Consider the following 25831-nt stretch of genomic DNA (forward strand, 5'->3'; position numbering starts at 1 on the left):
ATTCTAAAAAGAAAATACCGAATTTTTCCATGTATAACTGTTTTTTTATTATAAAAAGCCCACCCCATGTATTTTCAAGGCACTAAGTGTTTACCCATGGTATGTCAGCCGTATATGGGCAGCAGCAGAAGGGAGGTAAGAGTGAGAGAGGAAGCTGGCAGGAAGAGGAAGAGCAGAGAGAGCTACTGACTAACATCAGGCCTCTGGTAGAAGCAGCTGAGTCTAAGAGGCTGAGGTGTGTGTAGGTTTTTCAGTTTTACAAGCAAAGGATCAAAAGAAAAGCAGAATGGTAAGTAGCTGATAACAAATGTCCCCCAATCTCCCCATCCCCTCTTCTTCCAGCCCCCATGCTTGGTGTGTATGTGTGTAGCTGTGTTTCTGAGGTCTCATCTGCCTATTCCTCTGTTGACACTGTCATACAAAACCAGGCAGGATTCTTCCACCTGTCTCAATGTGAGATAAGCAAAACAGGCCCACTCCAGTCATGTGCCAAAAGAGTGCAAATCAAGTGATAAGCACACTATGGGACCGTAGAAATGAACAGAGGTCAAAAGGTAGGGCAGCCTTTGCCAACCTGGTGTCCTAATGGGTGTTGTAGTTCCAAGCTTCTGGGGGGCATCAGTCTGGCAAAGACTGCCCTAGAGATATGGTGGGAACTTGTGGTGATGGTTTCCCACTTGTTGATGAAGATACAAGTATTCATGAGGGTTTTCCCAAGCAGATTTTTGGACTATTGGTATTCCTAGGTATCAGTGATTTTATCTGTTCTAAATATCTGATTGTTTTATTGCATTGATTGTACAATGAAAGGTGGTTTATAAATATTTTAGGTAAAGAAAGTAAAATGGACAAATTCCCTGTAATTTGATTGAGAACTCAGCTATACTGGCAAAGAAAAAGCACTTTATATGTGGTGTATATGCACTATAACACGGTGATACCAGATGGCACTGTGGAGTTCTGTTTTTGCCAACCCACTTTCTCACACAAAGTATACACCGTGTTTAACTGAAACGCTTCTTTGATGTGCCTAGATCCAGCCTGGGTTCCTTTTGGAGGGAGGGCAGGGTAGAAATTTTGCAAGTAAATACTGTTATGGAGCAAAATCCCCCAAAGTTGTGGATAAATGCCCTTGTGGTAAAGATGCCTGCTATCTGTAACCCTGCCTCTTTTGTTAAAAGGCGTCTCCCAATTAAGGGCACGTTGCATAAACTTGACACACATGATAGATAATTGGCCAGAGTTGCTACCTGCTGTTTTGAAGTTGCAAACCACGGAATGTTGTAAACACTGAAGCCTTTGAAGTAATTGTGAGAATGAGACTCAGCATGGAGCAATATGCTGGACTAGAATGCAGTACCCAATTCTGACATCAAATTGTCCTGGGCTGGCCCACCTATGAGGCAAGATGAGGCAACTGCCTCAGGCAGCAAGATCCACAGGGGCAGCAGATCAAAACGTAGATCTCACCCCTTCTTCCATGGCAGGGTGTGTAGGTGTGTGTCATTTTGTGGTTCTCCTTAGGTGCCAAAATGTCTCGGGCTGGCCCTGAGTATTCTGCTGATGCTGAGGGAGAGACAAGGAATGACTCTTAATAATGTTGCCTGATATGAAATGCAGCCTCAAAAGGCTCCCAACTTCCTCCTGGCTTCAGGAGGAGAACAGGTTGTGCTCTAAATACAATCTTCTTTACCAGCTGCAAAGAAAAGCACTCTCAAACAAACTTTTAAACAATTATGTAAATATCTGATCTGAGATTGATTTTAGACAGATGGGAAATATCTTCTAGTGTCTGCATTTCCAGACAACAGAAGGATCAGAATTAGCCTTGTACAAACCCCTGAACTCCAGTTCAGTTCATTTAAAAATGTCTCAGATGTGGACTTTAGCTTCTGAGTACAATTTTTTGGAGGAAGTCACATTTTCTTGTGCAAGATCACTCTGAATGCAAGCAGGAATGGGTTGTTGCAATGTGTCAACACATTATGAAACCTCTAGGTTTAAATACAATTAGCATGAGCCATTAGCGTATAGCTTTTGCAGTTAGTAATGAACTCAATGAGTAACAATCCAACCTTATAGGATGTTTTGTAGCAGGAGGGAGGAGCATAGCTAAACTAACTAGAAAGTCTTGTTCCTGAGAATACAGAGAGGTGTTGTCTTCCATGAATTTTGTTATCCTTCTTTGTTACTATTTCAGCAAAGTGTTAATTTTGCTGTGGTTAGCTGAGAACACACTGCTTGAAACCAAGAATATTTTGCTGGTAAGTGATTTGTTTGGTGTTCTGTCAAACCTGATCAAAGTTTTAGAATTTTACTGTCTGGCTGTATGTAGTAAACCTTACTTGGCTGTTGATTTTTGTGTTATATATGAAATATGATTTCTCATTGTGTGGTTAAGAAAGGTTTCAAATCCATCTGTTCTGGTTTCTAATTAATGGATAGTTCAAAACCACTATAAGATAGCAGTTCACATTTAACTGAACTTTAAATCTGTTTAATGCTAAATGCTCTCAAGCAAGAGACTATGGGAATTGTAGTTCTGGGAGAAAAGGGCAGTGATCGTTAGCAAACAATTTCTACTACCTACAACTAAACCTCTTTTAAACCTAGTTTAAATATGTAATGTAGATTTACCATAAATCAACAGTTCAGTGAGTACTTCAAAGGAAAAGATGAGACGTTTTGTCCAGGTTACCTCTGCATTTGACATCTTATGGTCTGATTCCACACTTATCATGACACATTTCTTGGTATCTCTGAGAATTTTTACAAATCTTCTCTTCTTCCTCTTCCTCTGCTCTTCCTTCAGCTCTTGCCTGCCCTACACCTTAAGGTGCCAATGGGGGTTACAACATTATTATAAGAAGTTTTATTGATTCTCAGTGTATAAACACAATTACAAAGAGCCCCCCATCCCAACTAACATTAAAACAAATAAGGTGGCTCCTAAAAATATACATCTCAGGTGTTGGAAGCCAGGGTAAAGGGGTGTGTCTCCATCATCCTCTGTATAATGAAGACATCCAGCTGTCTCTCTCCTTTTAATCTAATGCAGTTCAAGTGGTAAATGCTAAAGAGATGTCTGGTGCCAGGGCTCATAAACTGAAGCTCAATTTATTAGACAGCTAGGCAGGGGTATTGTTGTTAGCTGGCTTTATGGGAGTAACTATAGCTCAGTGACAGAGCACAGGCAGAAAGTCTTAGGCTCAGTTCCTAGCATCTCTAGTTAAAAGGATGAGATGTGTTGCTCAAGTACATCTCCCACTAATCCTTGCCTTTGGCCATATTGGCTGGATCTGATGGGAGTTCATTGACATCAGCGAGGGGCACAGGTTCCCCAGTCAGGCCAGGCAGATGAACAAATAGTCTAAGACAACTTCATGTATTACTGATCAATGAGGTGGGGTTTCCTCTTCTGGACGGTGTTGTATTTCCCCTTAAAAATCAAGTTTGCAATTGGGAAGGACTGTTGGATCTCTCCATTACCTGGAAAGTCCAGGCGGTATCTGTGGCATGAAGAGCTAGAATCGTTCGCAGGGCACACATGGTTACAGCAGTCAGAATCCCTCCTCCTCCTATTCCTTAAGTCACCAACAAGAGAGGGCAACTTTTAAACAGTTTAAAACAAGGATGGGTGACCCCTGTTGCTCTGGAAGTTGTTGGACTCCTATTTGCCCCTGGGAGTTGGAGTCTAGCAACATTGGAAAGGCTACACCAGGCTTCCTCAACCTCAGCCCTCCAGATGTTTTTGGCCTACAACTCCCATGATCCCTAGCTAGCAGGACGAGTGGTCAGGGATGATGGGAATTGTAGTCTTAAAAATATCTGGAGGGCTACAGGTACACTGCTCCTGGCTTAAAGGAGGAAGCAGCAAAATTAGAGGCAGCTGTCACTACATGGTAAATGCCGGATCCCCTCCAAAAATACCTCCCAAATTTATCCCCTAGCCCTCACAATTTGGGAGAGGCAAGTCACATAACACTCCACATAAGGCAAACCATTTCTAAAAAGAAATGTTCAATGGAACCCATGTTGTAAATGGGTCTGTCTTTTTGAAAACTACTGCTGCAATTGGTGCCAGAATACAGTCACAGGAGTAGTAAACAGCATTTCCCGTGCACTCTGGCTTCCACCACAGTGTTTCATTGCACCAGAAGCGGTTTAGTCATGCTGACACATGACTGTCTGTGGACAGCAAGATGAGCACCACATCCCTTAGTCGCCTTTGACATCCAGGGGTCCTTTACCTTACCTTACAGGAGTAGTGACTGGAACTGGCCAGTCAAAACATGCCTCCTCAGCTTTACTGGCTTTCTATGTTTCTGGACACAATTCAAAGAGCTGATTATAATATTTAAAGCCACGCACAGCCTGGGACCTGGGACTAAAAGGACCCACAAACCAGTCTCCTGGATGTTAAGATCTGCATCCATGGCCCTTCTCTGGATACCCCACCTGTGAAAGCTTAGGCTTAAGCTACAGTTCTCATGAGTTTTTTGAGGAAGTCATGTGCTTTAAATGAATGCTGTGGACCAGAGTTTTTCTTTTAAGATGTTTTCCATTTGTTTCACTGCTGAGTTCCAGCGAGTTCTGGCTGGGAAAAAGCCCTGATAATGGGCCTTGTGTTTGTGGTGTTTTCTTTTTGTTTGAAAGTTGGTTTAGAAATTTCAGTTTAAAAGTTGGCCCATACTGAATTTGAATGCATGAAACTGCTGAAGCACACAAAGCTTCTTCCTCTCTAGGTCCATTATCAGGGCTTTTCCCCAGACAAAACTCGCTGGAATTCAGTTCTGGCACCTCTCAGGTAGGCACCATTGCTATTCTAAGAGAACGAGGATGGTGTTCATGGTGACTTCTGGCACCTATTTCTCTAGAAAAATAGCATGGCCCACTATACTTTCTCTTAGGAGCACATCTCTGACAGCCACTCTTCCCAATTTCCCCATATGATCTGGACATGAATGTGTGGTAGCAGTAGAGTCAGAAGATATATTTGCATGCCATCTCCTAAGGCACTGAAAACAGGAAATAAACTCAGTATCATTGTAACAGCTAATAACTAGGTACCTCCCAGCCTTTCACTGTAAAAGAGACATGCAATAACTTGCTGCCCTTATGTGTCATTTTATCCAGTTCTCAACATTTGGCGTGTTAGGAAGACTAGATGCAAACAAAACCACAATCTCCTGCCACCCCATTTGCATTTCCTTCTTTGATATCTCCTAAGAGCTTTTGTGTCTAAGAAGGGATATAAAGCTATTATTGGCTGGCTGTACATGATGTGTGCATTAATGCTAATCCAATGTCTGGGAGTTCCTAGAGTTGCTATCTCAGTAGTTCTGTAATGTAATGAGATTTTCTTCACTTAAATTTGAATCGATACTCCTGATATTGTCAGCTGACTGGTCTCCTGAGGCTCAGACCTCAAGAGTCTCGGGCACTAAATAGCAGTGGGGACTTGTTCTTAGGAAGAAAATGGTCAGTGCCCCATGACCACTGGCAGACTGTGGCCAATCTTGCAGAGCCTGAGGCCACTCCTTCTCTTCTCTCCTCTTCCCTCACACTATCGGTATTCACTTTCCGTTGTCTGTCTTCTTGCTTAGAGTCTGCGTCACTGTGGCGTGACTCCATGCCCATAACACCAGAAAAAACAACATATTTTCCCCAAACAATTCCCATTGAAAATGGCTTTCTTGAAAGGCAAGGGCACTTACCAACTTTTCCTTGTGACTGGCAACACCTAGCCAGTTATTTGCATACAATCAGCCTCAAGCACTGTAACTGCTGGTTCCCATGAGCCAGTTTTAGATTGTCACTGAAAGCAACAGGGATGGCAGTGGAGAGCACTCAGAGCCAGGCCAACAGCAGTTGCTAGATAGCTTTAGTCTCTCTCCCCCCACCCCACCCCACCCCTGCTCTCATGCCCTGTGCTGCCAATGATAGCAAAATCACAACAGTCTTGCCCACTCAGATCATGGTGAACTGAAACTGCACCAGCTGCTGTGAGTCAGGTGGTTGCCTACAACAGCTGATCTCAGATTACTCGACACAGAGTTATGATTTGTCACACACCCAACTCAGGATGCACAGTGACATCCTGCATGAAATACACACCCAGTTATCCCTGCTCTAGCAAAGAATTATTCCTTGGCCATTCACAATTCTCTCTTTCCTTCAGGAACTTCATCTCTGAAATAGCAAGACCAACCGAATAGCACTTACTTATCGAGTTACCAAAGAGACAATTATACATAGTAACACCACAGGTCAGTTGGTTATTTTTTTCTATGCCTATGTTGTTTTCTTTTGGTAGTGGTTTTACTATAAGCACATGGCTGTTATTTTACTTCCATGTGTGGAATTTAAGGCTCGTTGATTGGATTCAGATAAATAGTTTCCGACAATAACATTTTTTCAGGCACCATAGAGTGGGGATTGAATGGCAGGAGGTTGTGTGAAGCAGGTGTCTGTTGGATTCACAGCCAACCCTTGCTGAAGAAACTGTAGCCTAGCATGTCTAACAAACCACAGAAACCTTAATGCACTGGGCCTCTTCAGTCTGTGGCCATTTGATTCCCAATACATAGTCAAAAGCCAATAAAAAAAGAAAGTCTGAATCTGCCTACTACCAAATTGATAAGGCGCCAGAAGTTTGAACAAAGAGAAATGTAGAAAGAAATTATTCAAAATGTTCTAAGTCAGACTTTACCAACCTGGAGCCTTCCAGCTGGTGTTGGACTACAAGGCCCATCAGCCCCAGCCAGCACAGCCTGATGGGATTTGTAGGCAGCAATATCTGGACAGCACCAGGTGGGCAGAGGCTGGTCTGAGTCTTTAATATAATTCAATACAACGTGCATGTTGAGCCAAAAACATATATGTTTTTTTATTGTCCACTTTGTGCCTTTGATGAAATAGGCTTTTGGCTATGAAAGGTTAGCAATACACATGTTGCTTCAGTGATAAGCAGTGTCCTCTTTCTGGAGTTCTGTTTTTAAAATAATGCAATGTAGGCGGAGATTATTTTTCACTCTCTACTTCTATAAGAGCTATAAGCCTAAATTAACTATTATTAAACTTTAAACTATTTTTAATTAAGCTATTATCACTAACTAACTTAATGACAATGCTTAGATATTACTACTAATTACTAGGAACACAGGAAGCTGACATATTCTGAGTCAGGCCACTGGTCCCACTGGATCAGTACTGTCTACAGCAGGCTTCCTCGACCTCGGCCCTCCAGATGTTTTGAGACTACAATTCCCAGCATCCCTGACCACTGGTCCTACTAGCTAGGGATCATGGGAGTTGTAGGCTGAAAACATCTGGAGGGCCAAGTTTGAGGAAGCCTGGTCTACAGTGACTGGCAGTGACTTCCCAGGATTTCAGGCGGAGGACATTTACAGCCCTTCTTGGAGATGCCAAGGATTGAAACTGGCACCTTTTGTGTGTAAAACTGTGACTCTACCACTGAGCTACTTTATGTAAATAAGATAATGCAATTCCCTGTCCCTTTCTCAGTGGAATTGCAATACTTGATACGCTGCTTCAACCGATATCACCTAACCACTTGATCTACTGTGCATCAACGTCATTGATGATGTATTTGTTAGACAAATATATTATAATTACTATTCATGCATTTCAAGCTTAATTGTGTCTTGTTAGCAATGTATCAGAGAAGCCAAGGCACACCCAGACTTCTCCACCTCACCACCCCGCCCTTTCTCATGGTATGTTGCCTATAGCAGCATTCTTTCAAACCTGTAGGATTCCTATGTGGAAATCAAGAAATATTATAAAATACAAGTGCAGAGAACTGATGTTGCAGGTATATATAGGTCTCACAACTATTTGGACCTTTTTCGTTTCACTGAGTTGGAAACGAGCAAGTAGATTCCAGTGGCTTAGGAAAAGCATAACAATTAAAATGAATTCCATTTCTGAGGCTCAACACAATTCACAGCAACTCATCCAAGCATAAAGCTATTTCATTGGCTCCTCTACTTCACTGCAGGCCACTTGTCAGATCAAGCTATTTTTTTAATATATATAAAAAGAGGCTCGTCTGGAGTCTATTTTCATTACTTCAGTAAAGAGCTGTGAGGCTCAGAAATGAAGGACAGTCCTAGAGAATAAGAAATATCCCTTCAAATGTGAGACAGTTGATCACTTTAGGGCCAACAGTCAGGCTGTGTTCCAGTGAAGGAAAATAACCCCAAAATTATCTGAACAAACTGAATGATGTGGATTTCCAGGTGGCTCCAGCATCACTGAAATGGTACATTACATTTTAGGACAGTCTGTAAGCTTGTCATCATTACATGGTTTTGATGATTTGTGTTGTTGTTACCCTGCTTGTTGACCATTTCTAAAGTCACTGCTGCACCGATTCTAAGCATTGACAACAGGGATCCAGCCTCTAGCCATTTGTTTGTCTGCTGAAAACATTTCTGTCTCCATCATTCAGAACTAATCTTTCAAGGCAGCTAACAAGAAGAATGGCAAAATATGGAACAGAGTAAAATATTGAAACAATGCATGATAAACTATTGAAAGAAAACCTTACAACGCTATGCTAGAAAACTAAAAGTTAAAATAGTGAAGGAAGAGGTAGTTCATAATTAATTAAACTGGACTCCAACTCCCATCAGCCTACTGACCAGTAGACCGGGATGAGGGAAGTTGTAGCCCAACAGCATCTGAAGTCCCATAGGATCCCCACCTATTAAAAGCATGAGAGCAAAATGTTTTATTTAGCCGGTGCCTAAATGCTAGCAGATTAGGGAGATCATTCTGAAACCTGACCATGATCACAAAAAGAAGCCCTGACTTTAGTCACTACCTGCACCATTTCTGGGAGTGGGGGGAGCTGGAACAGAGCATCTGAAAATTATCTCAACTCGTGGGTAGATTTATAAAGGACTAAGCAGTCCTTCAGATACCCTGGTTCCAAGCTCTATAGGGCTTAAAAGGCCAAAACCAGTATCCTCAATTGCCCCCAGAAACAAACTGGAAGGGAGTGAAGCTATTTTAATACCGGTGAAGTGTTCTGACCAGTTGGTTTTGGCTAATTTTCTGGTGGCTACCATATGTTGAAATGAAGTTTATGAGTAGTCTTCAGCTCATTGCAGGCTCTTCAGCACCACTTCTACTTCACCTGATGATGGCATCCCATATTGATGGCGTCACATGCCAAATCCCCGAGCGACCTTTCTGAGTAGTTGCATGTAGCATGAGATGCAGCATAGAGCTCTATGGGACCTCCTGGCCCTAAAGGTGTGGGGAAGAGGAAACATTATCCAGCATTATCTTCTGAAACCCATCAGTCGGGTAGGGACAGAAATGCCACAGCATGATGCCCCCAAATCCCAACATAGATAATGTAGATGAACACCATGGTCAATAGCAATGAGTGCCACTGAAAGGTCCAGGATAAGTCACATTACCAGAATGCCACTATAACGTCCTGTTTTGTGACTTTGCGTTGCTACAGCTGGCAATAAAACCTGTTCCTCAGAAATATGCTCTCATTGCAAGTCATGTGACTGCTTCATGTGTTTCTCTTGTATCATTCAGTGCAATCTTAGGTACTCATAAATGTCTCAATGTGTTACCAGGATTTCAAAGGCGGAATTGGTACCTAGGTGGGTGGGTGTGCTGTGTCCTGGATTTTAGGCAAGTCAATCGGAAAACCGTAACAACTTTCGGGGTGTCCTGGTTTTTACTTTTTGAAATGTGGCAACCCTACTATGTGTTAACTGGGCTTACTCCCTGTTAAGCATGCTTAGAATTGCAGCCTTACTGCAGTAAATAAAATGTCGTGTCACATGACTCAGGTGTGAAGCAGTTCTTTCTCAAGGAACTCTCAGGTTTTCTTGTTTGCTTCCCTCCCCCTTATTTTTTAACGGTTGTTAACACTTTCTGCCTGAACAGATTTGAAATGGATTATGAAAGATCTGAAGGACTTAACCAGATTTACAATCTCTTTCTCCATCTCTTTTAAACAGACACAACAATGAGTAACTCAAATTCTGCTGATTTACTTCATACAGGAGGAAAACAAGGTAATGAAAAGATGGGGAGACTAAGCCTGGGGGCACATTATTGGCTTAAAAGACAACTGGGCAACCAAGTATAATATATTTTTGTGTGCTTGGCTGTACTAAAGCGACATTTTTCAGAACGCAGGCATCCATGTGTTTTGTTTCAGCTTATTCTTCTGTAATATTTTGAGTCAAGCACATAAAATAGTTGGATACCAAAGTCTGCATGTTCACATCCTGATTTTGGGCTTGGAATGGGATATGTGAATTGATGAGATCTCTCTTTCAGTTTAACAGTACCACTGTCTGTAATTTAGCCTTTCTTGATTAAGTTAATTTTTATTTTTATGGAAATTACTCTCTGATTAGATTATTCTTATTCTAATTATTAGTATTCACCTTCTATAGAATTGTCTCATGGCAATGTACAATAAAAACACTATCCGCTTATACTGAACACTCATTTTAAAATGGGCAGCTATGGCTGTCAGCACTAACACCGAGGGCCTTCTCGGTAGTGGCGTCTGCCCTGTGGAATGTCCTCCCATCAGATGTCAAGGAAATAAACAACTATCGGACTATTAGAAGACATCTGAAGGCAGCCCTGTTTAGGGAAGTTTTTAATGTTTGAAGTTTTATCACATTATTATTATTATTATTATTATTATTATTATTATTATTATTCTGTTGGGAACTGCCCAGAGTGGCTAGGGAAACCCAGCCAGATGGGTGGGGTATGAATGAATAAATAAATAATAATATTATTATTATCACAGTATGTAAGGCTAACTCTGTTTAGATATGTAAATAATACATGAAAAGTGCTTTACCATCAGTACTACATCATGAAAATCTTCGATGTTTTTCTCTTATACTTTGAACAGGTGGGAAACCAAAACGAGGCAAGAAATTAAAACCACAAGAAGAAAGTGAGGGTGAAAGTTCTTCTGGGGAGCTTAGAACAGAGAGTCCGTCACAAGGTAACTCCAAAAGATTGTATGATGCTTTGTCTGTGTGCAGGGAGAACTGATCTTCACTTTGGAGCTATCTTGAGTGCCAAGCTTCAACATGGAAAAAGCACTTGCAAATCAGTATTCAGATTAACCCAGCAGCCAAGGTCAGACTAGTGCTGAGCTGAAACAGGGTGGACCTTCGCAAACCTTTCTCTCACCCACTCATTCTGCACAAAACCTGCAGAATGCCCCCTCTGAGATATGGCTGGCACTGAGGAACTTTTGGCATCAGCTGTAGACCCATCTACAGTATTTCATCTATTTGCTGCCCTAGGTTTTTTTTGAGAGAGAGAATGGGTGGGATATGAATTCAATAAACCAGTAATAATAAATGCACAAGACTTTGTAATGCCTTGTCAAGTTTTGTTGTTGCCTTTCACTAGGTTAGTATTTGTTTTTAGATGCTGTGTCAAATTATTAAAGATATGGAAATGATAACCTGCCTTTCAATTGAAAAGGGCACAAAAAGAAAAAATAAACCACAAAAACAAACTATAACAGGAGTTTCTATATTTTGACAGCAACATAAGCTGGAAAGTTTTACCTTAACCATACTTTTATCTGTTCTATATTTGTGCACTATTTTAGATTCACCCAGAGAAGTCGTTCCATATGGTGAATCAGGTAAGTCGACTAAAATCCTGAGCAGCACAGTTTTTAGGTTTGAGAGGCCCTTGGCCCCACACTCTGCATCTGTGAGTGGACCAACTGCTTCCTCCTTCACGTTGCTGCTGCTGTTGACTTCACCAGGGACGTCTTTACCATTGGGCGTAGCGGTGCGGCAACCAGGACGCCAAGCTGTGGAGGGCGCCTGGCGGAGAGTCCAGGGAGGGGAGAGCGGGGAGGTAAGCGAGGCGGAGCTGAGGCTTGGTACCTGCGCGCTTACAGCGCCCTGTTTGGACCCTGTTCCGCTCTGCAGCACCAGGTCCGAAAAGTGAGGTGGGGGGGCGGGGAGAAGGCGTGGAAAAAGTGCCTCAAAGAGCTGTGTGAGAACTTACAGTGGTACAGTTTTGTTATTTAGGCTCAAGGCTCAATGATCTTGCAGCAACAGCCCCTAAATCTGCCTCAACGTCCTGCCTTGTAGCCTCTCCACCCCCCTTGCCAGCTGGAGATTGTCTATTGCAATTTGTCCTTTTTTCAATTGGCTGCATCAGTGGCTGTTACTGATTGGTTGTAACAGCTTTTGTTGTTGTTCTGTATTTTTTCGGCGCTTTGGCTGGCGAAAGCTGCTTTTGGTGCTGTGTGCTAGTATTATTTGTCCTTTATTACCGATCTGTTCCTTTTTTAAAAAAAGTGCGGAGGCCCCCTAGAAAAAGCTCACTAAATATTGGGAGCCCCCCCCAAAAAAGCTTAACAACTTTGGGGAGCGTCCCTAAAAAAACTAAATTTGGGGGCGCTGGGCGGATCTTTGCACCACGACGCTGCATATGCTAAAGACGGCTCTGGACTTCACCCCCTATCTGCTCTTTCTTTGCTTCTCTTCTGGGCCAAATTGACATGCCTCTCTCTTCTGGGAGAGACACATGTATTGGTAAACCCTATTTGCTGCCACAAAATGTATGAATTCTTCCTTAAACAAAAGGCCCCACATGGAAAGAAATGGGTTATATCGAGCTTGAACAAAGCAGCTAGAATTTTCTAGCTTTGGGATGTTTCAAGACAAGTCTTCATTGCTCCCTCTAGTGGTAGCTTCACTCAATGGCTTCTGTGCATGGGTTTTATTGTTGTGAACCACCCGGTGACCTTAGGATGAAGGGTGGCATACAAATTTAATAAATAAATAAATAAAATAAAACAATACTGTTATTTGGGCTGATGAGTTGCAGTCAGAAAAGCATGGTGAGCAAGGCAAGTGGCTGTTACAATGCATAGAGGTTTTTTTTTTGTCCAGGTAGGAAGAATCTTCATATATATGCACTTCCTAGTATTGTAATGTGGTTTGTTTCTGGTTTGTTTTGCAAAAGGAGATGCTTGTTTGCTTTGGTCCCCTCCAGACGACCTATTTATGGAACATTCATTCTGATTTGTTTCCACAAAGATAGATTAGGTAATGTCAGCTGTTTGTTGAGCATTCGCTCTGATTTGTTTGCAGGAAGATTTATACATCATTGTATCAAGTAATTATCCCATGTTTTCCAATGCATTTCCCCATCACTTTATTTCTAGCAAAAAAAATTAAATCCATTTTTGGTGGGGAGGAGGAGGAAGAGGCTGGCTTGTTGCACAAGATTGCCAGATTAACTTTAATTGCACAGCCCGAATTTGTCACTATGTGACTGAATCCCACCTCAAAATCGTGAAAGTCTGAAAGCACCTTTTATATCAGTCTGTGTTATTTTTCAGAAGTTGTGTGCAGAGAGGGGGAACCTGCAACTGGTAAATATAAATTGCAGATTATGTTGTTCTTTTCTATATAATTCATGCCTTTTAAGTCTCATACAAGCACCATGTTATCTGCCTGGGCTATGAAAGCTTCAGCATTGCATGATCTGCCATATCATACAAACTTATGATCATGCAATGGTCCAACCCCCTGCAATGAAGGAATCTCAACTAAAAACACCTATAACAGATGACCATCCAACCTCTGCTTGAAAACCTCCAAGGAAGGAGAATGTTTGCTTTTACTTACAAAGTGTTCTAAGATATTTTGTGAAGTAGATTTGTATTTTAAAGCATTTTGGGCCACTCAATGGCAGATTTCCTAAAACAAAACAAAAAACAGAGCATATTGATCCAGCTTTCAAACTAGTCCTTGCTTGTGACCACAGATGGAGCTTGGTGTTTGGCTTCCTACGCCCCCCTCAATATTGTGGGGGCTGAGCCCCCTGTTAAACAATATAGAGGGCTCAGCCCATAGGAGTTGGCGCCTATGCTGGGTGGGCAGGAGACAGGCAGAACTGGCCAGGCGGAAGACCCCCAGGGCACGGGGCTTGCAACAGTTGACCCTATTCCCTGCTCCCAGGGATAGCCTTTTAAGAAATTCTGCCTTTGATGACTACCTCCACTGTCGGAGGCAGTGAAACTGAATTGCTGGGAATCACAGGTGGGGAGATTGCTTTTATGCTCAGGTGTGCTTGCAAGCCTCCCTTAGGCATCTGGCTAGCCAGTGTGAGAACAGAGTGTTGGATAGGATGGGCCTTATTTTGTCCTTAGGTATTGTAAAATGCCCTGAGGTCCATTGACCAATGCACCAATTAGAAAAATAGCAACAATAATAATAAAGAATAGAATTCAGTGGCTAATATGATGCGGCTCAGCTTTAGTCTGTGTACCTGGCATTGACTTTTACTTTCATTTCCCATAGCATATGAAAATGTTCCCTGCCACCCTCCTCACAACCCAAGATGGTGGCTACCAGGCATACGAAAAGATGGTAAGAGTTTTTCTGACCCTCAGACTCAGGCTGTGGGCACATTACCATTTACTCTGGCTCCAATGCACTCCCGCCCCTGAGTACACGTGACATTAGCCAGAATCCATATGTATGTTGTGGTTTCTTGAGTAATGCTGCTGTTTCCCTCAGACATGTGTTTCCATCCTATTTGAAGATGTAAGCCATGGTTAAGCTGAGACGTGTGTTTCAGACATCCATTGTGCATGCACAACTCTGTTGAATAGGACTTGGCAGAGAGGTTGCAGGCACAGAGAAACAAAGCGGGTCATAGCACGTACAGCACTTTAGAATGCAACTTGAAATGCGCAAGGGGAAAAGCCTCGCTGTGTTTTCAAGCCATTAACATGCACATGCCCTTAATTGCAAAACCTCCTCAGTATGAGCCAGAAGTTCTCCCATGTGCAGGTACCTGATAAAAATGCTAGAAATCATTCTTAGAATTGTGAATAAACAGTGTAGTGGTGGTTTAATTATGGATATTTAAATTCTAACACTTGTGCAATTGGTTTACACACTTGCAAACAGCTTCAAAGACTGTTTTGTCATTAAATAGTATACAGTGGTACCTTGGGTTAAGTACTTAATTCGTTCCGGAGGTCTGTTCTTAACCTGAAACTGTTCTTAACCTGAAGCACCACTTTAGCTAATGGGACCTCCTGTTGCTGCCGTGCCGCCGGAGCACGATTTCTGTTCTTATCCTGAAGCAAAGTTCTTAACCAGAGGTACTATTTCTGGGTTAGCGGAGTCTGTAACCTGAAGTGTATGTAACCCGAGGTACCACTGTACAGTGGTGCCTCGCAAGACGAAATTAATTCGTTCCGCAAGTTTTTTCTTCTTGCGAGTTTTTCGTCTTGCGAAGCACAGTTTCCCATAGGAATGCATTGAAAATCAATTAATGCGTTCCTATGGAAACCGCTTGCCAGGCTGGCGGTGCGGAGAAGGGCTTTTCTCCCCACCGCAAGCCTTCAGGACAGGTACGGGAACAGAGGGGAAGGGGCGCAGCGCTTCTCCTCTGTTCCCGGGGCTTGCGGTGGGAGGAGGGTTTTTCCTCCCCACCGCCAACATTCAGAACAGCATTCTGAATTTTGGCGGTGGGAAGGAAAACCCTCTTCCCACCGCAAGTCTTCAGGACAGCCATCCGAAGGCTGGTGCGGGGAGAAGGGCTTTCCGCCCCACCGCCAGCCTTCGGAGCAGCCTTCCGAAGGCTGGCGCGGGGAGAAGGGCTTTTCTCCCCCCCACCAGCCTTCGGAGGAGCCTTCCGAAGGTTGGCTCGGGGAGAAGGGCTTTTCTCCCCACCGCCAGCCTTCGGAGGAGCCTTCTGAAGGCTGGCTCGGGGAGAAGGGCTTTCCGCCCCACCGCCAGCCTTCGGAGGAGGTCCGAGGACAGTGGGGAAGATGCGCTGCGCTTCCCCGCTGTCCCAGAGATTTCCCTATGGGCTTTCGTCTTGCGAAGGAAGACCATAGGGAAATTCGTTTTGCGAAGCGCCTCCAAAACGGAAAACCCTTTCATCTAGCGGGTTTTCCATCTTGCGAGGCGTTCGTCTTACAGGGCACCACTGTATAAGTAAATAAATACTGCATGTGAGCACATGTAGGACAGAGTGCCTTTTCCACAACATTGCATAATCATAGACTTCACGTCTTGGACTTCCATATATAAAGTTCCTAGTAATTAATCAGTAAACTTGCTTAAAGTCTTCACAATTAATTGCTGATTCTTGGCGTTTTTAGCTGTGTGGGAATAAAGCATAGTTCCATATTTTAAGTAATGTATATGGCTAAGAGGATTGCTGACTTAAGTTCTTCACTTGAGTTGATGCCTCTGGAAAGTATACATAAATTATATATATGTACAGTGCAGTTAGTGAAAGTACTGGCTATTGGTCTAAAGTATGTGAGTAATCATCACCTTACCCCCCTCCACAAACATATGTATTCCAAAAGCAGACGACCTTCACTAGTACAAGAAAATTTCAAATTGCAGCCAATAGGGGCATTGAGTTTGATTTTGTGATATCCTTTAAGAACGTAAGAACCGTCTCTTCTCTCTCATTTCAGATGAATTCTTCCATTTTGTCATTCTTTGTTTTGCCATTGGAACCTTGTTGGTTTGCTATTACAGATATAAAGGTACATCAAAACTAGAATGCACTGCTTTCATTTGGGTAATACAGAACATAATGTAATACAAACATATATATGTATATTTTTAGACTGGACAGTTTCCCTTGGTATTGGTTTGATGACCTTCGCAGGCTTAGAAACAACTGGAATATATTTCGGTCTAGGTGAGTGTTTCGCATGTACCACTTGAGACAGCAAAATAAGCTGCTTCGTGTATTTATACCTAGGTATAAACTTTAAAATATACCAACATTCATTTGATGTTTATATTACAGTTTGAGCTGTAGTGGAGCTATTAGCGTGTCCAGTTTTCTTTGCTTCTTTGCATATAACCATTTGTCTTTCATTTCCCTAACAGTTCACCGCATTAGAAGTATCCTGGAAAGTTTCATCCCCCTGCTTCAGAGCGTCAGAACGCCTGGTAATACCTACTGCCCTCTTCATGTGTCTTTATATACCCCTGTGGAATCATTTGGGTACAGCACATAGATAATAGTTGTAGTTTTGCCATTTTTTAATAGAAAAACTCTATTCATCCCAGGAAAAAAAGGGCTCAGGATTAGGAGATTGTGTGTCAGCTCCGAAGATTGTCATGACTCCAGGTTTTGAGAGGAGACCCATGTAAACTTTCCTAAGGGTCCTTGGAGACAGAGTACTAAAAGCACAGACTTCTTCGTGCTTTTAAGCAGCAGGCTTGTGCCTATTGGGACTGCTGCCTCTAAAATCCCTGCTTCTTTCAAACTTCTAAATTAAATGCTCATGAAAGTGACATCGAAGTGCTCTCTTTTCTGACCCACAGACCAATGTGTGGTATTTTGAAATAATCATACTGATGAGTTTCTCTCTCTCCCTTTGTCATTGTGTAGGTTTGAAAAAGATTAACTAAATCGGAGGTGTCAACAGAGCTGGGTGGATCCTGTTAATATTGACAAGCTGTTTACAAGGCTATTATGGCCAATGTAAAATAATATGTTAACTATACAAATGTGAAATTTCCTCAGCTGGAGAAAAGAATCAGGCTTACAGTGAATCCTTTGCTTCCTTGGTGTATGTTGAGAGATATATGTAAAAGTTACCAGCCTTTTCGTATTCATTGGGTCTGTGGCTGTATGCTGCAACCCCACTTTGTGAATGAATATCAGCTATTTCCACTCTATCTTGTATTCCACCATGCACCAGGTCTCACCAACACTGAACAATGCTGGTCTTATCTATGGCTGAAATCGCCTTCCCTACACTTGGTCAGGACAAAGGACTGTGTATAGCCCATGGCTACGTCATGGGAAGTGCTTTACATATTCCGTGAGCTAGTTCATATGATTAGTATGTGAAATAGCTTCAAGACACATTTCTCAAGTCATTTGTGATTGTGTGGGAAAAGCTAGTTCACATGGTAATCACTGTGCATGACCACAGCTGGCCTGTGGAACAACTTGGAAGTGGCCTCCATGTGGCAGCCATGAGCCATTGCTGTGGGACAGCTTCTATTCATTGTGGTGGAACTTCTATGGACATCTTTGGCTGGTTCTTGCTCTTCGTTGTACTACCATCCTGTCATCCATTTGCTTATGCAGCAAGGTTTGCCAATGTCACAGGAACGATATCCCATTTCTCGCTAACACATGAGATACGCATGAGATACGCTTTAGAAAAACGTTATGCTACATAATGCAAGCAATGGGCAATCCTAATGCCTGTATCTTGAGCGTTATTTCAAAGGTGTAATTTTGCGTGCAGTGTTTCCTCCTATCTTCAAAGAGCAGCCTTCTGTTGCTCCTGCCTTTATCTGGATCATGGGGCATCAAGCACAATGCTATGCATTCCATTCAGGTGAGAAATTTTACTGTACCTTTATCAGAATACTGTTTGTTTTGGTAAGGCATGGTAAGATAAGGTAACGAATAGGCTGGACAGTGTAAATGTACAGTAGGGAACAAAGTCTTTATTGTATAATGAAAGTAGTAAGAACTCTGATGTGAACATACCTGATTCGCTTTAGTTCATTAATTTTTAATACCTTTGGGCAGGTCTTATTTTCTCTCTTGGCCATTTGACCAAGAATTCAGCTTCAATACCTCCTCCAGTCTTCAATCTTGACAACTTCAAATTTTAAAAAAACAGGTGTTTCGGGGGGCGGAACTGTGGCAAGGAATTTTCTGAAAAGTGAGTACAAGCTCAAATGGCAAAGTAAACTTGGAAGATCTGGTAATATTGGTACTTCGTTTGTAAAAAAACCACAAAATGTAGCTGAAACTCATAAGCCCATTGTTTTGAAATATTCCTACTAAATGTGGGGAAATATTTTGAAATAAATGCCCTATATCAAACGCATAGGGGAAGAGCAAGTATTTTTAAAATTAGGAGGTGGGAGGAAGTTCCTAATATTCTTCTTAACTGTATTAATGTAATTCAGATATTTCACTAATAATAATTTATGTTTAATTAAAAGTATCTGTCAAAAGAACAGTGGCTTAAATGATTGGAATTTATGTCATTTCATGCTGGCCTGAATGATGTCTCAATTGTGTCCTTTAAAAAATGCATTGATGCTGTGTTGTCACATTGATATACATATGAAAGGCTACTGTTGATGTTGACAAGTTAGATTTTCTGTTTTGCTGTTTGTGCGTGGTCCTACCTCTGCAAGTATCATAACTTCATTTAGAATCACAAAAGTCCTGTTGAGAAGTAAGGATTGCTTTAGATGCAGAAGGTCAGTGTATCCAAATGCACTTGATGGCTACACACATCTAGTCAGATCAGGCACCACACTTTCATGTGAGGCCCTGAAATGTCATTTGTAGAAGACAGCAGAATTATATTTCAAAGTAAAATAGTTGCATACGTCCTTTGGCTTCCAAAGGCAAGCCAAATCTCGCTACCAAACGGACCCATGCCTGGGAAGGGACGTAGCTTAGAGGCAGAGTAGTTGCTTTTATGCAGAAGACCTCATTATCATCCCTGGCATCACCAGGCAAGGCTGAGAATGTTCTGCCTGGAGTCCTGGGAAGCTGGAGTCAGTCAGTGTAGCCAAAGTTAAGCTAAACCATGGGTAGGCAAACTAAGGCCCGGGGGCTGGATCTTGTCCAATCGCCTTCTAAATCCGGCCTGCGGACTGTCTGGGAATCAGCATATTACATGAGTAAATGTGTCCTTTTATTTAAAATGCATCTCTGGGTTATTTGTGGGGCATAGGAATTCATTTAATTTCCCCAAAAAAATATAGGCCAGCCCCCCACAAAGTCTGAGGGACAGTGGACCGGCCTTCTGAAAAAGTTTGTTGTCCCCTGAGTTAAACGGACCAATGATCTGATTCCCTAACAAGGGAGTTTCCCATGCTGGGCTTGCTGAATGACATTCTGGTTCAGGGACACCACTTTGGTGAACTGCACTGGGAGACAATAGGAACCATGTACACACTTACAGGCACAAACATGCTGCAGCTAAGTAGGTCTGCCCCAAGATGGGAGACCATCTGGGAGCAATCTGCAAGCTTCTCCGAACTCTGCAGCTGAAGAACAGGATACAAATAATGAATAAATAATAAGAAGCTGCTGTTTCCTCCTCCACTCCCTTAACCTCTGTTTGATTTCCCCATACACTCGCGATGGCATGCTCCACCTTGCTCCGAGCGCAGGTGGTGGAGCAGGCTAGTAATAGATCATAAACCTCAGAGTAGCCCAAGGACATGCTGTCTGTGGGTACTTGTTTGTTTTAAATCAGTGATGGGTGAGCCAATGACTCAGTCCAGATATTCCAGCTCAGTCAGCACTGATCTCAAGCAGACAGGACCGAGGGACAGAAAATTGGGCTCTTAGCCTTCCTAAACCGATGGATGATGCTGTTTTCTTCTCTCAGCACATGCACAAGAAGTGTGTTTGGTCAGTATTTAAGACAGGGATGAGTAACCAACTCCCATCAGTCTCCAGCCAGTTTGCAGAAGCAGAGGCTGACAGCAGGTAGTAAAGGGACACCATAAAATATAAGCAGAATCCGCTGGCGATAGAGGAAGAGGAAGATGGGAAGAAATAACAGCCCCACTACTCTTGGATGAAAATACAGTGCATGGAAATGTTTCACCTGAACATAGGAAGCAGGTAGTTGAAGTGAAATGTTTGCTCCTGTATATCTTATTTCACTACTGTGCCAAATAGGAAGTATTTCTGGACAAGCTGGCAGTTATGTGAGAGAGAAAAGTTTCTCAGAAGAAACAGAAGAAGGGACTGAGATGTCACAGTGCTACATTCAAAGCCCTATGGTCAGCCATAAAATTCACAATCCCACAAGTGTTGAGAGAAGCATTATAAATCATTTTGGTACATTAAATTACAGCAATTTACTTGGATCTTTCTGTTTTACGTTATGGGCTATTGCCTTATCAGCATCTAGGTTTCCAGAAATCCTAACAGTTCAAAACAGAAAACGTGACTTTTCTCCCAAAACTTTTACTTTTATTAGAATTCTTCCATTAAAACTCTGCATATAATTTCAACCCTGTTTGAAAGCTACAGTGTTTGGTTTTTTTTAACCATCCTTATCCCAAAACACTGCCCCCAGAACACAATGGGTGTACAACACAAACTACTCTGCATTCCTTGATTTGGACACTGCCACCTTCACAGCCTGGATGATGCCATCCTTATCGATGCCAAACATCCTAAGCAGCTCAGCTGATTTTCCACTTCTTGGTATGTGGGACACAGCCAAGCGAGAGACTGTGATCCCTGGTTCTCCAACCACAGCCGCAGCAACGGCTTCTCCAATGCCACCTAGGGAAAGATAATATACAAACGGATGATAAGTCAAGGCTAACAAGCTTTATTTCTTTTTAAATAGCTAGATTAAGCTGCTTACAAAGAAAACAATTGGATAGTTCAGAGGGATTGGAAAGGTTGCAAAGTTGTTTGTCCCATGAGAAGCTTTTGCCTAAACAGTTTTTCTTCTAAGAAGATTAGTGCTTTGATGCCCAATCAAGGCAGCTGATCTCCAAGAGTCCACACAAGCCATGCAAGTAGAGTAGTTGATCATGAAGACACAGGAGATACAAAAATTATATTTTATAAATGTCTAAAGGAGGACCTGTGGTAAAACGTTGCAGTGTGGAGTGCTCCTTTTTTAGTGTTCCAGCCAGCCAGTTAGCTACGCTTTCCTCCACAAAATTCCATTCCATCATTCCCCCGCCCCTCCACAGCAAACAATCAGCATTCTGAGCACAATGAGCTTGTTCATTCCTCAATGGACATCTTTGAGGTTCCTTAGCTATTCCCCCCCAAAGAATTTTTTTATGGGAACGTTGGGGTTCACCCAAGCCTGATACCTCCCCATTCTGCGAGTATGGTGCTATTTTGGCTATATAACTAATGGCGCTCATACCCTGAATATCTGAAATAGAGGAAACAATGTCTTAGATATGTAGCTTATTAGATGATGTTGGACCCCCCATCAGCCCCAGCCAACTAATGGTCAGGGATAACAGAGTAATATCTGGAGAGTCAGCAGCTCCACTACAACAGCAGGAAATGTAACTCCAACAGTATAACTGTTGCAAGAGCACACCCAAGCTAGGATTGTCAAGCTAGGATAGTCATGAGAGAAATCTCTTTCATTTCTCTAGGTGTCTGTACCATGTATAGGTAGAGTTGAAGCACAGGAACTAGAAAATAATCAGTGTCCATGTATTTCTCATCATCGTTATTAATCACCTTCCATGTATGTCCAATGCAATATACAAAATATAAAAAACCCTCCAAAGTTAGGAAATAGCACAGAAGAGGAATTAAAAAACAATAAAAAATGGACACCCATGGCAGAGACGCATATACATTACTGAATTTTTCGCCTTTGTTATCATGTGTGTTGACCTACCTTCATAGTAATGGTCTTCCACAGTGATAATTCTGCCTTTGGTTGCTCTTGCATTTTCAAGTATAGTTTTCTTATCCAGAGGTTTTATAGTGAAAGGGTCAATCACTCTGATGGAAACTTTTTCTGAGAAAAAGAATGGGAACAGAATTATGCACCAGAGCATGTGGCTCAACAAAACACAGGAGAGGGGACTCGCTAATGTTTAACGTTTCATACACATTTATTAAAGCATCCCAATGGGGGTTTTGAAACCACAAAGTATTTGGTTCTAAGAATGGCCAGAATATAAGACAAAAACAAACTGACTGATAAGTAAGCATAAGCCTTACTTTCTCGTTTTGTCATTCCCTAGAATGAGGGCACTCATAACCCACTTCCAAGGACCTTTACTATGATAATTGATCTCCAGAAGAATTAAGCCACCCAGAAGCTAGTTTATGGAATATCTAAAGAACTAGATAGCACAAGGTCATCATTCAACTTCAGTCTTCTTAAAGCACAGCTGCCTGCTCATTTATCCAATGGCTATAATTGCATTAACTTATTAGTACTATCATCTTGTGGACTTCTCAATAGTGAGATTTCCTTTATTCCACCAAAGGTTATGTTGGAGAATGCCAATAGTCTTGGATAATCATGGCCCAGTACACTTCCAATACTAAAATGATATCTGAAGTGAAATGAGTAGCAACACATGTTTCAAGGAGCAAAATGAGGATGGGAATATGCGACCTACTGCCAGTTAGGTAGCCTGTAACTGAACGTGTTCAGGTATGGTGCAACCTATATGTTTCAGGAAAGATGACATTTCATCTACTGTGAAACAAACCATGGTTTACTTATCCAGGACTATCCATCTAGTAAGATCTTGTGCAGATGCAATATTCCTAATCAATATACCACATGCTCACTGACTTCTCCTTTCCCTCCTTCCCTTTCATCCATGGTTCGTCTTGTACATGCACTGCATTGAGGCTGATCATAGTTACTCCGAGCCAGGGTGACCTAAAGTGTATAGGACCAGTTTGCATCAGATTCACCAGTCCCTGTCAAATGGGAATCTAGTTCGCTATTCTTAACAGTGATGTTAGTGGCGTAATGTTACACCATTGTTAAACAAACCATGGAAATTCACAAGGAAGAGAGGCCATGCAAATCCATATCACATTTCAAGTCTCTATTGTTCGTACCAGGGCTACATTGCTACAGATAAGATACATGTTTGGGTTTGATTTTATATATTAAACTAACTTTTTTCTTGTTTGTTTTTTTAAATAGACTTAAGGCTCCAAGGGAAGGTGTAGTAATTAGATTACACTTCTAAAGAATTTCCTACCCCCCCCCTTCATAGCCCTCATGTTCTTCCCTACAAGATGGCTGGTGTGCATTTCTCAAAAGAGTTTGGTGTAATCACCTCTCTTCAGTTGCTCAGCTGCAGCCAGTGCCTCGTGCAGAGTTACTCCTGCTCCAATAACCGTGACCTGGTCATCTTTGCTCTTGAATACCACCTGATAACAACAGTAAAACAAAGAATTAGAGAAAGTTCTAGATTTACTGGATAAAAGCTAGTAATAATCACTATGTTCAATGACTACGTTCTTGTAGTTTAAGTCTTGTAGCAACTTTCAAAATGGCGCTCACCTTGGCTTGTCCAACATGGAAATCCTCATTGCTGCCATAGATCACTGCATTTTCTGGACGACTGGTTCGTATGAAACAGATGCCCTGTTTTCAAAATGAACACAGGATAGATTGTAACACCCACAATAGCCCATGGAATTAAACTTCAAAACAGAAAAAAACATTTAAAAATCCAAACTTTAAAACTAGTCTTTTTAAAGCTGAGTGTGTCTAGTTCTGGATGGGTGACCACCCAGGTATTATAAGCATGACACCTTGGGTTCCATTACAGAAGAAAATGGGGGTATAAATGGAATGGAATAAACAGCCAACTAACAATGAAACTCTGACAAATTCACAGCAATGGGCACCCTTCCCTATATGCCTTTGCAACAGAAGAGAGCAAACTTCAGATCTGGAGACAGTAATGGGCCAGATCCTTATCTTTTCCCCATCCCTATGCAGCAACTGTCAATCATCTGAGGTCATGAGGATGCCAGGCGATTGATGCCTGTCCAAAGTCCCTTGCACATTTCCTTCCTAATGCCCACTGAACTCGGGAAGTGCTGCACAATGAGGAGTCCCAACGTTACCTATCCTCCATCTGATGTCATACGAGCTTGCCGGCCAAATGGGGAGGGCCAGCAGGTTCCCCACCCCTGCTCTAAAACTCCCAAGCAAGTACACTGCAGAAGAGTTGCATACCTTTGTATTTGCAGCCAATTCTACTGCCTTTTCAGTGGATACAGCATCACTAGGGTAAAATACAGTTGAATTAGGAATGGCACGGAACATGCACAGATCTTCCAGCCCCATCTGTGAAGGTCCATCTTCACCTAGAAAAGAGATGGTTTAGGGGCAGGGGATGAAAGAAAAATATCAGTGTCGAAAAGTGAACAAACTTCTCTGTATACTTCTTAAAACAAAAGGCATCCAAAATAAATATAAGGCACTCACAGGACATGGAAGGCTACCTACCCTCTTCTGCTTAAACTTGGAAATAGCAAAGAAAGAAGATAGAAGGAAACTAAAAAGAAAGAAAACTAGGGTTATAAAGAAAAATCATGGAAAAATGCAGACGTAAATGGTAACTAAAACAATAAAGCCGAAACTAAACCACCACTACCACAGAGGCAAAAGGAGAAGGAAAAGGGATATAGGGCTACATACATGAGTACAGAAATGAAAGAAAATAAATGCACAATTTTAGCCAACTGGCAAAAGAAAAATGTACAAGGTGACAGTAGGCATGTCTTAATTATTGGTGGAACACAGAGTAATTCATGATTCTATCAGAATGTCCCATCCTGGGAGGGGGCACTTGAAGCTCATAAGAAGCTTACTTTTCAGCAAAGATTGGCTTAATGAAACCCACAGAGAAATGCATTATAATTAGGGATATATTTGGATGCGGGGGGTAGAGCAGTGAATGGCACAGTTCAAATCCCTCCAGGGCCAGCAGTAGGAAGAGCTGTGGATGCACTTGTGCCCTTCTGGTAGAAAAGAAAAGTATTTACAGGAAACCAGTTAGAAGAACTGAGTGCATTTTTTCCAGCTTCTACTTGGTTGAACTGACTTGTGAACACTGTCTGCCTTAAAAAGGAGCCAGAGGGCCGCTCCAAAGTCATTTTCTAAAAATGTGGGAAAGTGTCTGCTTCCTGTTTCAGTACAATTGCCACACAGGATGCAGTAAGAGTTACGGAAATGACACCACCACATCCTTTATATATATACCTATTTAGTCAAGGACCCCAAAAAGCC

General features: G+C 42.1%; 2 protein-coding genes across 5 annotated transcripts in view; one reads left to right on the top strand and one right to left on the bottom strand.

Moving 5' to 3' along the window:
• Positions 1 to 73: 73 nt before the first annotated feature.
• Positions 74 to 19070, top strand: TMEM40 (transmembrane protein 40). 4 transcript variants are annotated; one of them, XM_082210830.1, is made up of 12 exons: positions 74 to 289; positions 2201 to 2264; positions 6182 to 6269; positions 10017 to 10073; positions 10937 to 11032; positions 11654 to 11689; positions 13409 to 13441; positions 14373 to 14441; positions 16520 to 16591; positions 16675 to 16749; positions 16944 to 17006; positions 17452 to 19070. In XM_082210830.1, exons 4-12 carry the CDS (start codon positions 10025 to 10027, stop codon positions 17469 to 17471), a joined length of 513 nt encoding a protein of 170 aa, XP_082066956.1. In that variant the 5' UTR covers positions 74 to 289; positions 2201 to 2264; positions 6182 to 6269; positions 10017 to 10024; the 3' UTR covers positions 17472 to 19070. The 4 variants fall into 4 exon arrangements, with proteins under 4 accessions (XP_082066956.1, XP_082066955.1, XP_082066958.1 ...); XM_082210829.1 differs by lacking the exon at positions 74 to 289 and having other exon boundaries at positions 2111 to 2264; XM_082210832.1 differs by lacking the exon at positions 74 to 289 and having other exon boundaries at positions 2111 to 2264; positions 13412 to 13441.
• Positions 19071 to 21014: 1944 nt separating this feature from the next.
• TKT (transketolase) overlaps positions 21015 to 25831 on the bottom strand; it is a 34581-nt gene continuing 29764 nt past the window's right edge. Inside the window, exons 10-14 of the mRNA XM_082209560.1 lie at positions 24776 to 24906; positions 24092 to 24175; positions 23865 to 23958; positions 22451 to 22573; positions 21015 to 21354 (exon numbers count right to left, since the gene is read on the bottom strand). Coding sequence (XP_082065686.1) covers positions 21167 to 21354; positions 22451 to 22573; positions 23865 to 23958; positions 24092 to 24175; positions 24776 to 24906 — 620 coding nt within the window. The 3' untranslated portion in view covers positions 21015 to 21166. The remainder of the gene's footprint in view (positions 21355 to 22450; positions 22574 to 23864; positions 23959 to 24091; positions 24176 to 24775; positions 24907 to 25831) is intronic.

The sequence above is a fragment of the Podarcis vaucheri genome (assembly GCF_965113315.1).
Source record: "Podarcis vaucheri genome assembly, chromosome: 2".
Taxonomy (NCBI): Eukaryota; Metazoa; Chordata; class Lepidosauria; order Squamata; family Lacertidae; genus Podarcis; species Podarcis vaucheri.

Coding starts and splice junctions, on each gene's coding strand:
- TMEM40 (XM_082210830.1), top strand. CDS start 10,025: ATGAGTAACTCAAATTCTGCTGATTTACTTCATACAGGAGGAAAACAA. Junction 11,690..13,408: donor CGTTCCATATGGTGAATCAG/GTAAGTCGACTA, acceptor GTTATTTTTCAG/AAGTTGTGTGCAGAGAGGGG. Junction 14,442..16,519: donor ACCAGGCATACGAAAAGATG/GTAAGAGTTTTT, acceptor CTCTCATTTCAG/ATGAATTCTTCCATTTTGTC.